This window comes from Spinacia oleracea, chromosome 4, assembly GCF_020520425.1.
Source record: "Spinacia oleracea cultivar Varoflay chromosome 4, BTI_SOV_V1, whole genome shotgun sequence".
Taxonomy (NCBI): Eukaryota; Viridiplantae; Streptophyta; class Magnoliopsida; order Caryophyllales; family Amaranthaceae; genus Spinacia; species Spinacia oleracea.
Genome location: NC_079490.1, coordinates 183,471,749 through 183,487,752, shown reverse-complemented (window position 1 = coordinate 183,487,752; position 16,004 = coordinate 183,471,749). Strand labels below are relative to the sequence as shown.

Here is a 16,004-nt window from a genome sequence, read left to right as displayed (position 1 = left end):
CACACCCGGATTATCGCTCGATCCGATGTAATTACCACATCCGGATTATCTCATCCTTACCCGTTGTGTGGGTCTGCTTGACAATGATGAATTAATGTGCTAGAAACAATTATGAAAGCTCGTTGTTCTCTATATTTTATTTTGCAGAAAAAAAATCAGGAACCCTAATCTTGGCTCATGATACCATGTCAAAAAAGTCTCAACTCATACTCTTCTCAACTATATATAGTATATTGTTTCGTAAACTCAGTAGAAAACATATTAAGGAAATATACTATAATGTAAACTCTAATACTAGGTAAGTAGGTAGGTAACGTAGTACGATAGAATTGTAACTCCCTAATTCTATAGTAACAGTAACTCACACATAAATATGAATAAGTATAGTAATATTGACCAATATATGGAGATATAATGAAGGCAGACATGCATATGGAGATAAAATGAAGGCTAAAGGTAAAAAATTATTAATGTAAAGAGACCAGTATACAACAATCGATCATTTCAATGTAGTTTCTTCCATCAAATTCTATGAATCATTTAACCATGTAAGTGTACAGCTACCCTAAGAATCGAGCTCGAAAAGCCTTGTATATGAATAATTGAATATACAGCCACCAATTTCTGATCACCTTATTACCCATTTCCCATTGGTGGTAATGAAAACATAGAGATCAAGTCTTCCACCTCCTTTGATCCCTTGCTTCTTTAAGCATATGCTCACAATATAATATAATAAAAATGTAGCAGATATTTGATGTTTAGTCGATCCTTTGAAGGTTATATAAGACCATTCTCTCGAGAGCTAGTCGAAATGCACTATCAGGAAGGCATTGAAGGCTGTGGAGAGCAATATGAGCTTTTTCTTGTGCTAATTCTTGAGCCCTCTCAATACCACCACAACTCTTTACGAGTCTGATGGCTTCATCTAGTGAACCAGGTTCAGAGAATTCAGACTCGATAATATCTCTCAATTTTGCTTCTTTTTCCAGAGCAAAAATTACAGGAGCAGTCAGATTTCCTTTTGCTAAATCCGCACCTGCTGGCTTTCCTAGCTGCTCAGCAGACTGCGTAAAATCCAATATGTCGTCTACAATCTGAAAAGATAGACCAAGATTCCTGCCGTACTCATACATATTTTCACAAACACTGCGGTCAACCTCACTGAATATGGCTGCTCCTTTTGTACTAGCAGCAAGCAACGAGGCTGTTTTATAGTAGCTCTTTATCAAGTAGTCCTCCAATTGTACATCACAGTCGAATAGACTAGATGCCTGCTTTATTTCCCCACTCGCAAAATCTTTAATAACCTGGCATCGCACCACAAAAATTAAGTTTAATTCCTCATGACTTATTCGTTTCCACAAGAAATGTATATAACATGTCCTATGACTGTGCGATTCATGGGTGATGTCATTCGGGCTCAATAGATGCTATGTAGTATATTACTATTGCAATGAAATACGAAGTAAGATATACCTGACTGATAAGCTTTATTACTTCCAAGTTTTCAAGATTTGCAAGATACCATGATGATTGTGCGAACATGAAGTCCCCAGCTAGTACCGCCACCCTTGTGCCATAACGTTGATGAACAGTTTCCTTGCCTGAAAAGGCATTGTTAGGCTGTTAGCCCTAGCCTTCAAAAGACTAAGCTCAAGAAAAAATAATGATTAAGTGCCAGTACACAAAAATTGTAATTCAGGGAAACATTCTTTGCACATTCCCTTTCACCCCTTATGATCAACACTTGATATGCTAAATTTTGAAATAAGAACTAGTAGACAATAAGACATTGCTCCTTCTGTTATTCTTCTTCCTAGTGAAGTAACTATGTTCAGTGGCATTAATCTATAACCTATAATTATGCCCCCCTTAAACATAGAATTATGCAAACTGTAGTCAAGCAGAAAAGGACAGGGGAACAGAATGAAACACAAATTATAAAATAGCCTAGATTCATGAAAAGGCTTCTGTAAACTAATAATTCATGTATAGGCCCAAGGCTAGTCATATTTGAAGAAACGCGTTACAATCAACAAATGATTATGACTTTTGGTGTTCTGCAATATGGAACAGGAGACGGTAACTTTCTGGTTTATAAAGGTCACCAACAAATATATGCGCATAATCAAAACAAGAATTACAAACACCACAGCCTCAAACAAGATTATAGCAACAAAACAGCAATCCAGCCAGGCAAAGATCGATTTATAAAGAAAACACATATCTAAATTAAATAATTGTCAACATGAAAGTATCATATATTAACACCATTACATCAATTAATAAAGCTATACAGGTAATGTCTCAAGCATCTAAAATCCTCTGGCACCAAAGAATCATTATATAAATACAAACCCTACCTCTCCTCAAGTTACTCTCGTCTATGACATCATCATGTATCAAACTTGCAGTGTGTATCATCTCAATGATTTCTCCCAAACGCCGATGCTTTATTGTAAGTTCCCTGGAAAATTATTGATACATTATAAGTGAAGAGATTAAGAATCATATTCTGAAGGGATCAAACATACGACAGTATTAACATACTTTAATCCAGCTAATTGCGCTGTTGCTCTTGAGACAAGAAAAACTAAAGCTGGTCTCATCCTCTTTCCCCCAGCACTAAAAATCTGCTCTGCAGCCGACATCAGCAGTGGGTTTTCTGCACCAACAATCTACAGCTAACCAACATTAGGTACAGCTTTAATATTCTACCAAAACATGGGTAACATGTATATAATATAGACAAATATGACCCCACATACATCCAATATGATCAAAGATATTGCTATTTAAGGCACAACCACAAGGAGAAGAGAGATACCCACAGATCTCAGAAAATTCAGTTTCACAAACCTAAATCACAATTCCCAATTCTGGATGAAGAAAAATGAACCAAGGAGAGTAGCTACACATCTCACTCACTCTCTAAGAAGATAAGGTGAACCTGCTACATGGTTAAAGTCCTAATTTCCGGATCAGATGCATAACAGATGTTACCTGTATACCTAAACTTAGAACTTCTTAGGAAGAGTCTCAGTTCCCAAAGGAGGTCCACCAACCAGCACCAGTCTAATGAACTAGAAAATTACAACTCTGCATGGTCATGTTGATGCGAAGCTCAGAAATAAGTGCAATGTGAGAAGAGGAACCTTAAATCTCACAAGAGTTCTACTTTGAGGTGCATTGTGATGAACATTTTGTGGTGGTTGATAACACTGCTATAGCATGAATTAAAAACTCAAAAGCATACAGATGAAACATATCATCAGTTGTCCAAACAACATGGGATTGGAGAATTGTTCTTCAAAGGATATTCACAGAGCCAACTACTCCTTCCTCAATGCCATGTTCTATGTGCCGATGTATATCCACTCTGTACAAACAACTTGGATCGCTTTCCCCTGTTTTGGTACTGAAATTCTCTCTCCCACCCCTCCCACCCCAAATAAAAAAATAAAAATAAAAGAACAATAATCTCATATACAAACATAACTACATAAACTGTCTCCAATCTTCAAAGCAGGGAGAATTCCAAATATTACCATTGTCATTCACCAAAATCGAATTATGTTCACTATTTTTCTCATAAATTTCACCAGAAGTTAAGCAAAACAATTCTATGTGCCTATACATGCCTTTTATCATCCAAAAATTAAGACCAACAAAGCCATCGCCATTAATTAAGCTTAAACTTTTTTAGAAAACCACAAGCCTTAGTGTCAACAGGGATTAAATAGGTGATAGACAATTCCTATTCACCAATGTCCAATATGCTCAGTGTTTACCAGCAGAGGGAGAAATCAGAAACATCGCACTGAACATCAAAGTTGTACTAGGTTTAGTGAGAAAAAAATAATGATAGATAACGCCTAATAGTGTCCCTAGATTCATGAATAGATAAGCTACAAGTGCTATAAGAAAGGGAAGAATTTGAACCAAATACTTCAATTTCTACAATTGAGTGCCCTCAAAATGGTGTGCCTTTGCAACTCAATTGACAACTTAGTACAAATTCCATTATGAAAAGAAATCGGTATTACGTTGAACCTACAATGTTTAGTTCCTTTATTTTATTTCATTTATTTCTATTTGTGGTCCAGAATTGTATTAGGATCACTAAGTTGTTCAAGCTTACTAAAACTGAAGAGCGTATCAGGAGCACAATTGTATTAGGAACACTAAGTTTTTCAAGCTCAATTGTATTGTATTGTTGAACAACTTTGAATATAACTCCGTGATAGTATTGAACAAAGTATATACATCCTCATCGTAGCCTCACTTTACAATCTGACAAGTTCCGAGTTTATTGTCTGCTTAGATAACAATTCTTCAACCAAACATACACAATCTAGCTTCTTTGCACAGTCATTTTTCAGAAACATACTCGAATCATTTTCCTTTTGAAGTTCTGAATTCTTATAACCATGAAATGGTTGCCAACAAATCTATAATCTATCCCAAGTAACCGCTCATACATCGACCCAGGAAAAACCAATTCAATTCCAGGCTTACTAATAGTTGATATCATCTTGGTATCTTCCACACAATAGCCATTTCATAAACGCAATCCAATTCTAAGCAAGATAAACACTACGAAACAAAGAAAGCACCTTATTATAACAAGAATTGGAATAGACAGAACAATACTTACAGCTTGCAAATTCTTGTTCAGAGTCAGGAGATCATCAGCAACAACTTCGAAAAGCTCAGCAATTGAAATTGGGTCATTAGACTCGTTCCTCACATTCAAAACAGGTAAAGTACCTTCACTAATCCCTATTAGACACCCAAATTCACAACCAAATAAAGTAAACCATTAATCAGACATTCATACTTGAAATCAACAAACATTAAATAAAACAACGAATGAACATACCATTAAGTAAAGTTTCAGGTGTCTTGGTTGAGTACACCTTACATTTGGGGATACCAGAGCGAAAACAAAACAATTTTCGCGCTCCATAACGTTTTCTCAAGTTCTTCCTGCTACCATCACCCTTTACATTACTACCCTTTGCAAACAAACGATCAAATGAAGCATTAGACGAACAACTACACGCAATTAAATCAAATCTCATTCGACCGAAATCCACATTTTGGTAACTCATTGACATCATATTTTAGCAATACCCAGAGAATTAAATCAATGAAACTTCAAAATTTTACCAAAATCCCACCTCATAAAGTTGATAAAAACAATTATTTAGCAAGAACCCAGATGAGAAAATGTGGAAAATTTGTAAGGGTGATTAAGTAGTGCTAAAATAAACAAATACAAGCAGTTTAGTTTGAAAAGAGGGGGTGATTGTGTTAAAAAAGGGACGATTGTATGGTGGAAACAAAAAATTGAAACGAGTGTTGCTGAAGTAGTTTAGTAAGCAGCAATTGGTACTCCTTGGTAGCGAATGATAGAGGGATTGAGTGGCGGAAAGCCGCCCACACATCATTGCGTAAGTGAGGTATCTACTATTGATGTTCAACAGAGTCAAACACCGAGTTTGTAACTTGCTAGTAGGTTGTAAACATTATTTTAAAAATTAAAGAATTACCTATAATCAATACCTAGTATTTAAAAAGCATAACCATCACCATTTCAATGACACCTAAGCAATACTATTTTGATGACATGGTCATTCAATATTCTACTTTATTGTCATTAGTTATTACGTAGTATACTACTAATCTTCGTCTCTTTAATTTACTAGAATTGTACTGCATCGATCCCATATTTATAGTATTATTTGACTAAAAATACGGGTTTTAAGAAAAGTGTAATATAGTACACAGAAATTTATAATATAGTACATTGATAATTGATTTGTATGAGAAAGTGAAATATAATACATGGATAAAGGAATATAGTACATGGAGAAGTTGTGTTGGCTTTTCAGTGCATTTTTAATTAATATAGTACATGAAAAAGTGGAAAACTTAATGGCCAGAAATAAAAACATGATTATAATTTTGGGACGCTTAAAATAGAATCAGGACTACAAAAACAGGCGGAGGGATTACCAAAAATTAGGATCGATACTCAACTTAATTATGCCTAAACTACCGTCTCCTACTTCACCTTCCCATTAACTCTCCAAGCTTAATTATTTTCAATGTCAATTTAATTCAATCCCCATATCTTCTCCCCTTCTCGTGTAGCATTAATTCAAAATTTAACCTCACTAATAGACTTTTTGACTGATCCGTTTTGAAACGGTAGGAGATTATAGGGTGCTTTAATTCAACATTTCTATTGTTTATTTTTATGCATGCAATTCAAGTTGTAATACCACCCCCCTCCCCCCTCTATCTCTCTCTAAGCACGTTGTTCTTGATTTTTCTTAAGCACATTGGAAGTATATTGTTTAATTTTCTTGCTTAATTAGTTGCAATTCATTTTGCAGAAAAGGATAATCTTACAATGTATGGTTTCCATGCAAATGATTAAAGGTGGATAAATCGTCATCGACATTTTGAGACTTTTAGGTGGGTTTTATTTGTCTATTTTTGTTGTTAAGGGAACTTACAATTAGTTTTAGTTCTCCCATAAGAAAAGTTTTGTCAGTATAGTTCAATAGTTAGACTTTGTTAAGTCTTTCCCTTAATTGGATAACATGAGTATAGTCGTAAACTGCAACAGCTGCAAATTTGTTTGGTCTTTGTAGAAATGATATGTTATTGGTGGTAATAAGTGATTTAAAGTGGATCTATTTTTTCAGGGAAGATGAACATAAGCAGAAAAATGTAATGATTAAAAAGACAAGACTTCTTATTTTAAAGTTTTAATTATTGTCATTTGGTTTAAACACCTTCTAATACCTACTTAAGAACAACATAACTTCTAAATTCCATTACCCGACCAACATATAACCAGCCCGTTCGTCGAATGGGCTCAAAAACTAGTTAATAGTAAACAGCGAGTTTGAGAAACCTTTGTGTGAGACCGCCTCACAGGAAAGACCGTCTTGTTGGCAGCCCCGTTGGCGCATCAGCATGTAATTTTAAAAAAAAAAAAAAATTGAAATTTTTTTTTTCGAAAAATGTTTTTGAATTTTTTTTTCAGGCTTAACTAATTGGACTTTAGGCTTAACTAATTGGACTTCAAGCTTAACTAATTGAATTTCAGGCTTAACTAATTGGATTTCAGGCTTAAATTTTTTTTTCGATTCGAATTTTTTTTTTCGAAATTAAAATTTTTAATTTTTTTTGGGTACTAACTAAACTAGTGTAAAACATAACTAAAAGTAATAAAATCAAAACTAATTGAATAACAAAATAGTTAAGGTATAAAAACAAATAGTTAAACTTATGAGTCGAATAGTTATTAATTTTAAACAAACTTATTATTAACTAAAACTCATAAAATCTTAACTAATTAGTTGCAATGCTTAACTAATTGATTTCATTGTTTAACTAATTGGTTTCAGTGCTTAACTAATTGGTTCATTGCTTAACTAATTGGTTTCAGTGCTTCACTAATTAGTTTCGTTGCTTAACTAATTAGTTTCGTTGCTTAACTAATTGAATCTCAAACTTAACTAATTAGTTCCAGTGGTTAACTTAATTAAATCTAGTGCATAACTAATTGCTTCCAGTGCTTCACTAATTGGTTTCAGTGCTTTACTAATTAGTTGCATGGTTTAACTAATATGTTACATTACTTAACTAATTTATTACATTGTTTAACTAATTGGTTCCGAAGCTTAACTTATTTGTTTCATTTTTTAACTAATTGATTCAATTGCTTAAAATTTTGTATCTTAACTAAAACTCTGAAATTCGTTATCTGAAACTCAAAAATACATAACTAAAACTCGAAATATCTTAACTAAAACCAAGAAAATCGTACTCCGTAACTTAAAATGGTAAAATCATAACTAAAACTCGGAAAATCATAATTAAAGCCGTGAATGGAAAGTCAAAAGTACGTAACTAAAACTCAAAAAACCTTAACTAAAACCAAAAAAATCGTGACTAAAACTTAAAAATTCATAACTAAAACATAGAAAATCAGTCCAGCAATTCCACTAAGAAGACCATTATTTCATAATTATAACTAAAACTAAAACATAATTATTCTTAACTAAATACAAAACTCGTTGGGTCAACCTGAACCCGAACACTCTGGGTCCTGAACAAGTATTTGTCAACACGAACCCGAAAGTGACCGACCTGATATAACCCGAACCCGAAATTGACCGACACTGATCCGACCCGACCCGTTTGAAAGGTCTCGTACGGTGGATGAAACTGATAAGTTTCAACTTTCGCAAGGTCCCTCCTTTAGCACAAAAAATATCCATTTAATCTCCTCTGCAGCACCACACCGGTGGACTTCGTTTCTTTTCCCCTGCATCAAGTCATCGGGTTTCTCTGCTTTCCTTATAGTATCTGGTTATTCAAGGAGGTGGGATTGGAGTAATAAGGAATCTCTAGATAAAACGTTTTTCAATTTTCATAGTTCTCATGCTAGAGTTGCTTAATTTCATTTGTTTAAGTAGTGCATGATCCAATCTTCAAATGTTATTAAGCATCGGTCATGCATCGAGATACTACAACTTTGGGTTCCATCTACCTTAGTTTGAAATTTCATACGACAACAAGTTTTTCTTTATGACTTTTGTAGTTTAACTGTGTTTAATCCTTCCATGTTGTAGGTTTCTTTGTCGAATAATTTCCTCCATTTGCAGATATATCAAGACTTTTTTTGCGAAATTGAGCTTTAACAATCACAATTTAACTTCATTCGGTGCTAATTTGAGGTTTAACTTTTAATAAGAATCAAGAAAAAGTTTCATAATTTTACCAAAAAATATTGACCCGAAAATGGAATTCAATGTAGAAATTGAATTTGGACAGATCAACCCGATTAGAGAAGATTAGAATCGAACTAAATTGAACAAAAAAGAAACACATGGAAAAAAAGTAGATTGATCGTAGGGAGATGAAGAGGGTGAGAGGAAAACACGAACAAGATAAGGAGAAATGAGGAATTAAATTTAAGGGGTTGTTGTTTTAATAACCTAGAATTTCTGAAGGGAAGGCGAATAATGATGCTTTAGAGGGAAATGAGTTAATCATGCTTAATTCTAATTAGGTTAAAATTACTTAAATAATGTTAGACAAGAGAACATTTAGATTATTAATGCTATTTTAGAGAAAGTGAAATTTTTTTTTGTTACCAATGAGAATTTGCAAAAGTATAATGCTACCAAAGAGAATTTCCCTTAATTTTTTAAGTATTATTTTATTAAATATGTATTAGCTAATTATAAAACTTAATTAATAAACAATTAATATGTCACTAACTTAATTAATAACGATTAATTATGCCACTAATAATTGATTATATACTTATCCATAACAATATCATGAGATATAAACGTAGGTGGGGTATAGATGATGTAGGTGAGATATGATATTTTTGATGTTTGATAAATGTTGTTAAATGTTATTGGTGTTGATCAGTTTGGTGTTGGGGAGAGAGAAATGAAAAAATATTATATTTTATTAGGTTAAAGACCAAAACCAAGGTGTTTGATAAATATGCTCTTAGTTAGTTCTTGTCTAGTTTGTAACTTAGGTTGTAACTTGTTGTTTGAGCTATAAAATTTATTTCTCTTGCTTGCCAAATAAAAATTACAAATAAGAGGAGAGGATTCAAATTATTGGTAGCACGCGGCGATATTATGATAGGAATCGTGAAATACAACTTGAAAAGAATGTCGATTAGAAAGAGATTAGAGCATGAATAACCAAGAGGCTCTCCCAATCCTCTATTTTCTTATATATCCTCCTCTTCTTTTGACACATCACAATCTCTTTCCCTCACATCATTTCCACTATCTTCTTCCTCTTCATCATCCTCTTTCTGTAAATTGCCCCACAACCAAGAGTATCCTCTCTTACTTCCTCTCTCTTCACACATATACTCCACCACATATTCTATTGCAATAAATAATTTAATTTTTAATATGACAACTTATTAATTTAGATTAATGGTAATTTAAATGGTTTTGAAATTATTAAAATCAAATCATGATAATAATTCAATATTTATACAGAAATTTAAATACTCCCTCCGTATCTTTTTGTTCTTCCTGTTTTGAATCTTTTTGTGAGACAAAAAAGTCAAACCAGGAAAAACAAATAAAGACGGAGGGAGTATTAATGATAATTTATATCTAATAATTAGTAAATAAAACGATCGTCACACATATAATAGATTATTAACACGAAAATAGAGATACATTACGATAAAAATGAAGTGTGTGAAAATAGGTAAAACTTAGGTTCATTTTATAGATAATTTTTTTATAATCGCTGGTGTTTTTTTATTAAAAAGAAAATATATTGTCATTTTAATTTTATTACCATTTAAAAAATTATAGCCGTTGGAAATTTATGTAACTTTACCGCCACTATTAATGTGATAAGTGGTGAAATTTAACTTGCCAAATGTTCCTATTAGGCACATGAGCCAAAGAGCTTCATCCTCTTCACATAGAGGATGAATGCTATTCCTCTCCCAAATAGCAATCATCTCCTCCATCTCTGCATCAATGAGGAGCCCTCTTAGGAATAGAGAGAGTACTAACTACTAAGAGGAGCGTTCATGCTCTTACGGGGCAAAGCAAAAGCTACTTTGTAACTTGAAATAGGATGTTGGCCATGTTGCTTAAAAGGATGGCGTGGCTTATACATTTTTATTTTGGAATATTCTCCACTAAAAACAAAATAGATTTACAAAATGCAATTGGTCTACTTCTCGGTTTTAAAGTAATTGTATCATTTTGACTTTCATATTTCAACGCATATCTTGATTATCAATACTTATAATGATCATTTGACCAAATTGGTTAAAAAAAAAAGTGGATGTTGCGCTACAATTGGTAAAAAAAAGTGTCTCAACGAAGGCAACGAATAAGTCACAAAGCTGGTCGGAATTGAAAAAACCCAACAGCTTGAGTTGCACGCTCCCAATTAGTATTGTTTTTTTTCTTTTTTTCCCCCTTATTTCCGTCCCAAGTTTTGATGTTTGATAAACATGCTCTTAGGTTGCAAAAATTATTTTTTAAAAAAGGGTCAGGAAAAGAAGTGACTTCATGTACCCGTAGTAGCAGCGGCTATGATTGCATAAACTATAAAATTAACAATCTAAACGGGACAAAAGGATTAATCTCTATTCTATAACGGAACTCATGGGGTCATTTTAGTAAATTGCCTTTTGGTGTCACCCTATAGAATAGACTATAATACCCCTTAGTAAGTTTACAATTTAACTAAATTATAAAAATAACTGAATTGTAATAATTCTAAAAACTGATATACTACTAGAAAAAGGACATTTAACGACGAACAATTTCGTCGTTAAAAGCCTCAATTTTCGTCGTTAAAACCTTTAACGACGGTCATGATGTTCGTTGTAACAGGTTCCGTCGTTATTGGCTTTAACGACGATGTTCGTCGTTAATATTTAACGAACATTAACGATGAAACATCATGTCGTCGTTAAACATTAACGACGGATTACCGTGTCGTCGTTAACATTTAACGACGAATTATGGTTTCGTCGTTAATTTTTAACGATGAATTTAGGATTTCATCGTTAAAAGTTAACGACGAACTATTGTTTCATCGTTAAAAGTTAACGACGAATTATTATTCCGTCGTTAAAAAATAACGACAACATGATATTTCATCGTTAAATACTTATTCACGATGAACAATTAAGCAATAACAAACAAAAAAAACATCGTATAATGTCATTCCAACGGTAAAAAAATTAAATTTTTGGCAATAACGACGAACTATTATGTTTTAACACACAAAAGGAGACTTATATTAGAATAAAATTAGGAGTTTGTTACAGTAGTAGGAGCCATCAAAGTTTCAGTGGCAAAATATACAATGGGCGAGTAGAGCATTAAACCAACAAGGAGGATTATAATACAGCAAAAGACCACCCTTGAACCGCCTAGAACAGCAAAAGAAGTTACACAAAAGATAATCTATGTTAAAGCAGAGAAGATTAGTTCGAGCTTGAACCCACATGCTCCATATCAGATGCATAAGCAAGTCTTGCGCAATCTGGAACAGTGAAGTGTTGCATGTGTCCAACTGCTGATGAGCTACCAAGTTGCGCTCTCTAGGAATATGCAGCACCACTACAATATAGTCTTTGTTGTTGATCAAATACGCAAGCTCATGATTTGGATTACTAGCTACCAGCAGTATCCAACATGATCATAAGAGATTTGGCATCCATTTCAACCTCCAAATTGGGGATGTTAAACTTCTTAGCAGTAGACATTCCTTCCATCAAAGCAAACAACTCAGCAGCAAGAGGAGAAACAACATTGTATTCTGGAGAAGATAAGAAAAAAGACAGATCAGCAGCTACTCCAAGTATAGACTAAGAGAAAGTGCAACAACAAATATGTTGCTACTGCAAGATACCAATTACCAACAGCTGAACATACTTGCAAGTTTCAGGGACAATTCAGAACATGGATTAATCACACAAAAAAATCATCTCCAACATATGATAACTGACATAATCCTAATACGAGTCCATATTCAAGATGTAGAACCTGGAAAATCTTTTTCCAGCATCCTCCACTCATCCGCAATTTGGTTTACCCGGCCTTTTGACGGTTAAAAATCGCGGGGAAAAGACAATCAAGCACTCCTTTTGGCAGTTCTCTAAACCAAGCCTGCATACCAGCAATCAAATAGAAATTCAGAACATACTGCTCACTAATACCAATAGAGTATATCACTACTTCAGCCAAGTTTATTTCATATTTCATATTTCCGAATCCCTGTGTAGCTGTTGAGGAAGTTCTATTTAATTTATTTTCTTTTTAGTGTGTCCATGATCTAAAGAACAGTTGCTAAGGAAATCAGTCCCTGTGAGGTTTAGAGTAGAAAAAGAGGGAACCCAACCAAACCCATAAGAGGGGACCCAACCAAACCCATAGGGATTAGGAACTTAACCTAGGCTCCGTTTGATTCAACGGAAAACATATTCAAAGGAAAAAGATTTTCCATGGAAAATGAATTTCAAGGGAAAACATGGGAAAATAGATTTCCTTTGTTTGTTTCCTCACAAGAAAAATTATAAAGAAAAATAACATAGAAGTAGAAATCGGAGGAAGGAAAAGAAAATGTAAGGGATTAGAATAAATATTCCATAACCTCACCGCCTCGAAGATTCTGTCGTCATTCCATATGACCCAAGTTATCTTCTAAAGTGTCATATTTCTTAAGTAGTTCCAGTTTCTTCAAAATAAAAGCTTCTCTAGAATTTCCTTGCCCGTCAGTGGAGGGTGGCAAAATGTCTACACATATGCCATCCTCAAGTCTTAAATTATTAGCTTTGCTGCTCAACAACATATCGTGTAGAACTTTATCTGTAGAAATAGGAGATGGCGGAGTAAAATAGCAGAGTAAAATAGACAAATGGTTACCTTAAAATCTTTATCCTCAAATGATGGGTCAGGTCTAAGGACCCGAATAATTTCACAGAAGAAACAACAACTAGTAGTCTGACATCTTTGTCTTTATGATGAAACGAGTCCATCCTTTACAAGAGACTGACTCAATGGCCTTATTGAAGGTTTTAGTGACGGAAGCTGATCAAGGTCTAATAAAGCACTCGCAGCTTGCTATAGATAAATATAACAAAATAATATACAATATCTAAACAAAGCATAAAGTATTAACAAGATGATATACAATATCTAAACAAAGCATAAAGTATTAAAAGCTGCTTAAAGAAACCAAGATTGGCACACTAAAATGTTTCATGTTCCTCGGTCTCAAATCAAACGAAAAGTAAAATTCGTCAGATCATTAAACACCAACACAGTATTGACACTTGGAGACTTCAATACAAACAAAACAAAAGAAGAGAGCCCTCCCTGATAGTCACCAGATTTGACGCTCACATAAATCACATCCATATTCATGTCCAATCCATATCCCGTAACAAACAGATAATTAAACCCGAAATACCAACTATAGTATATTGCTCCAAATCTCCAATTACAACCCCATGACTGTGTCCAATGTGTAATAAAAACCTCACACGAACATGAATACTTGGGTTTATTCCATCAAACATACTCAAAAAAATTAAAAAAACATTCCATATCTTCGTCTACATCTAGCAAATCCATCAATCCGACACTTCAAAACAGAGTTCAATTAATACAGTACACAAGAAAATTCAGCCACTAATTAGAAGCAAATCACCAATGGTATTTTTAGAACAAACCCGATTTCATCAACTCTAACCAATATTCTTTCGACATACTAACTATAATTATTAACCCATAAATAGGTTTATCAACATCAATAAAAAATGTCACAACCACAAATAGGATTTTCATGCATTAAACTAGAAATTCCAACATAACAGCAAGTTGGGTTTTAACAGCAAACCCGATTTCATCAACTCCGACCAATCTTCTTTTGATATACTACAACTACAAGTATAAATCCATAAATTAGGTTTATCAACATCAATCTAAATGTTACTACTAGATATAGCGACAATAACAGCTTACAAAAAACTTAATAACTAGGAATTCCATGCATTAAACTAGAAATTCCAACTTATCTGCAAATTTACAGTTAAAACGGAAATTAAAATCAGGAGTTGCAAATACAACAAATAAGCATGTTTGTTTGTTAGTGTGCGTGTTGATTTACTCGCTTATTTTGCTCTATCAGCAACGGAAGACTGCCCCATTAATCTATAATTTATTATGACATAGCAGAGTTAGAGTAAGAGACACCAATACACAATCAACAAGTTATCTTGCAGAACTTAAAATTCCTAACAGATTCAGAACGAGGTCCATTAATATAGCTTGCTGTCAGAATTGGTTCTTCTGAATAGAAATAGTGCTACGATCTGTAACACCGGATGAAATAAAAGATCCTTTGAAGCTTCCTGATTGCAATTGAACTAGTTCTAGATAATTCCTGCAACATGATAACAAACAATCTTTAAGCTGATTGCAGATTGCAGATTGGTAACCAAATTATTTAGGATAGTAATTAATTAATGTTGATCAAATCCTAATTTTAACAATTATATGTAGGATTTATAAGGAAGCCAACAGAAAGGCAAAAAAAAAAACTTACTGGTAATTTACATAATAAAACAAAAAGGCGTGCAATATAAGAAATAAATACCCCTCCATATCACTCTTCTATGAAACAACCCAATCATCGAGAAATATCAGCTTCAGCAGTAAGATTCTGGAAAAATAACAATGAGAAATCCAATACCAATTGATCAAAGAGGCTAAGTACCAAATCATCATTCTTCCAACACCAAATATAATTAGACATCGATTAAAATTAAACATTGGTGATAAGTTTTATATAAAAACTAACAGAAAATAAAGTAACACAAAAATCCATTGACGGGAAATTTTAGGAAGCTTGAATAATACAAGAGAAAGATAAATTTCAGAAGCAGGAAGAAGTCGCCTAAATCAGCCAATTCTAAGGGTTTCGATTGCAATTACTCCAAATTCATTAAAAATCGATCAAGGAAAAACCATGTTGATGTAGAATTAAATTAAAGAAAAACCAAAATCGCTTTTCCGTAATTATAATTATCAATTAGAACCCTAGAAATTGCAAATCTCTCCCAAAAATAAAAAAAAATAAAAAAAATCTCATTTTAAAGAAAAAAAATTACCTTATTTTCTTCATTTTTTCACCTTATGATGTTTGTCTTTCTCTTGTAAAGCTTCATCCAAACTCAAATTCGAGAGGTTAGAGATACGGAAGAGGGGTTTCCAATCTGCCTTATAATTTTATAAATGTCGTATAGGGTTTTTTTTCTTCTTTTGAGCATTAACGACGAGCAAGATATGGGAATAGCCGCTCAACTTTTGTCTTTAAAACTAATTAGAAAGACGCGCGGCGATTTGGGTTTAATTTTCCAATTCAACTCTGTTAACGACAATTATTTGCGG

At 33.4% G+C, this 16,004-nt stretch overlaps 1 protein-coding gene and 1 long non-coding RNA gene across 3 annotated transcripts; both read right to left on the bottom strand.

Annotated features, from left to right (window-relative positions):
• Window positions 1-444: 444 nt before the first annotated feature.
• LOC110783766 (solanesyl diphosphate synthase 2, chloroplastic) lies at window positions 445-5,533 on the bottom strand. Its single transcript, XM_021988137.2, has 6 exons — window positions 4,886-5,533; window positions 4,661-4,785; window positions 2,554-2,681; window positions 2,367-2,470; window positions 1,480-1,607; window positions 445-1,310 (listed from the first exon to the last, which is right to left on the bottom strand). Exons 1-6 carry the CDS (start codon window positions 5,124-5,126, stop codon window positions 762-764), a joined length of 1,275 nt encoding a protein of 424 aa, XP_021843829.1. The 5' UTR covers window positions 5,127-5,533; the 3' UTR covers window positions 445-761.
• Window positions 5,534-11,837: 6,304 nt separating this feature from the next.
• On the bottom strand, window positions 11,838-15,941 carry LOC130459710 (uncharacterized). Of its 2 annotated transcripts, none has more exons than XR_008919294.1 (5): window positions 15,725-15,941; window positions 15,211-15,276; window positions 13,204-14,997; window positions 12,597-12,719; window positions 11,838-12,369 (listed from the first exon to the last, which is right to left on the bottom strand). It is a non-coding gene; the product is annotated as an uncharacterized lncRNA (long non-coding RNA). The 2 variants fall into 2 exon arrangements; XR_008919293.1 differs by having other exon boundaries at window positions 13,209-14,997.
• Between the last annotated feature and the right edge of the window lie 63 nt (window positions 15,942-16,004).

What these genes read in the sequence shown, in the direction of transcription:
- LOC110783766 (XM_021988137.2), bottom strand. Translation starts at nt 5,126, where the DNA reads ATGATGTCAATGAGTTACCAAAATGTGGATTTCGGTCGAATGAGATTT. An exon ending in TGAACAAGAATTTGCAAGCT is followed by an intron (nt 2,682 to 4,660) that starts GTAAGTATTGTT and finishes GGTTAGCTGTAG; the next exon opens with ATTGTTGGTGCAGAAAACCC. An exon ending in TAATAAAGCTTATCAGTCAG is followed by an intron (nt 1,311 to 1,479) that starts GTATATCTTACT and finishes GTGCGATGCCAG; the next exon opens with GTTATTAAAGATTTTGCGAG.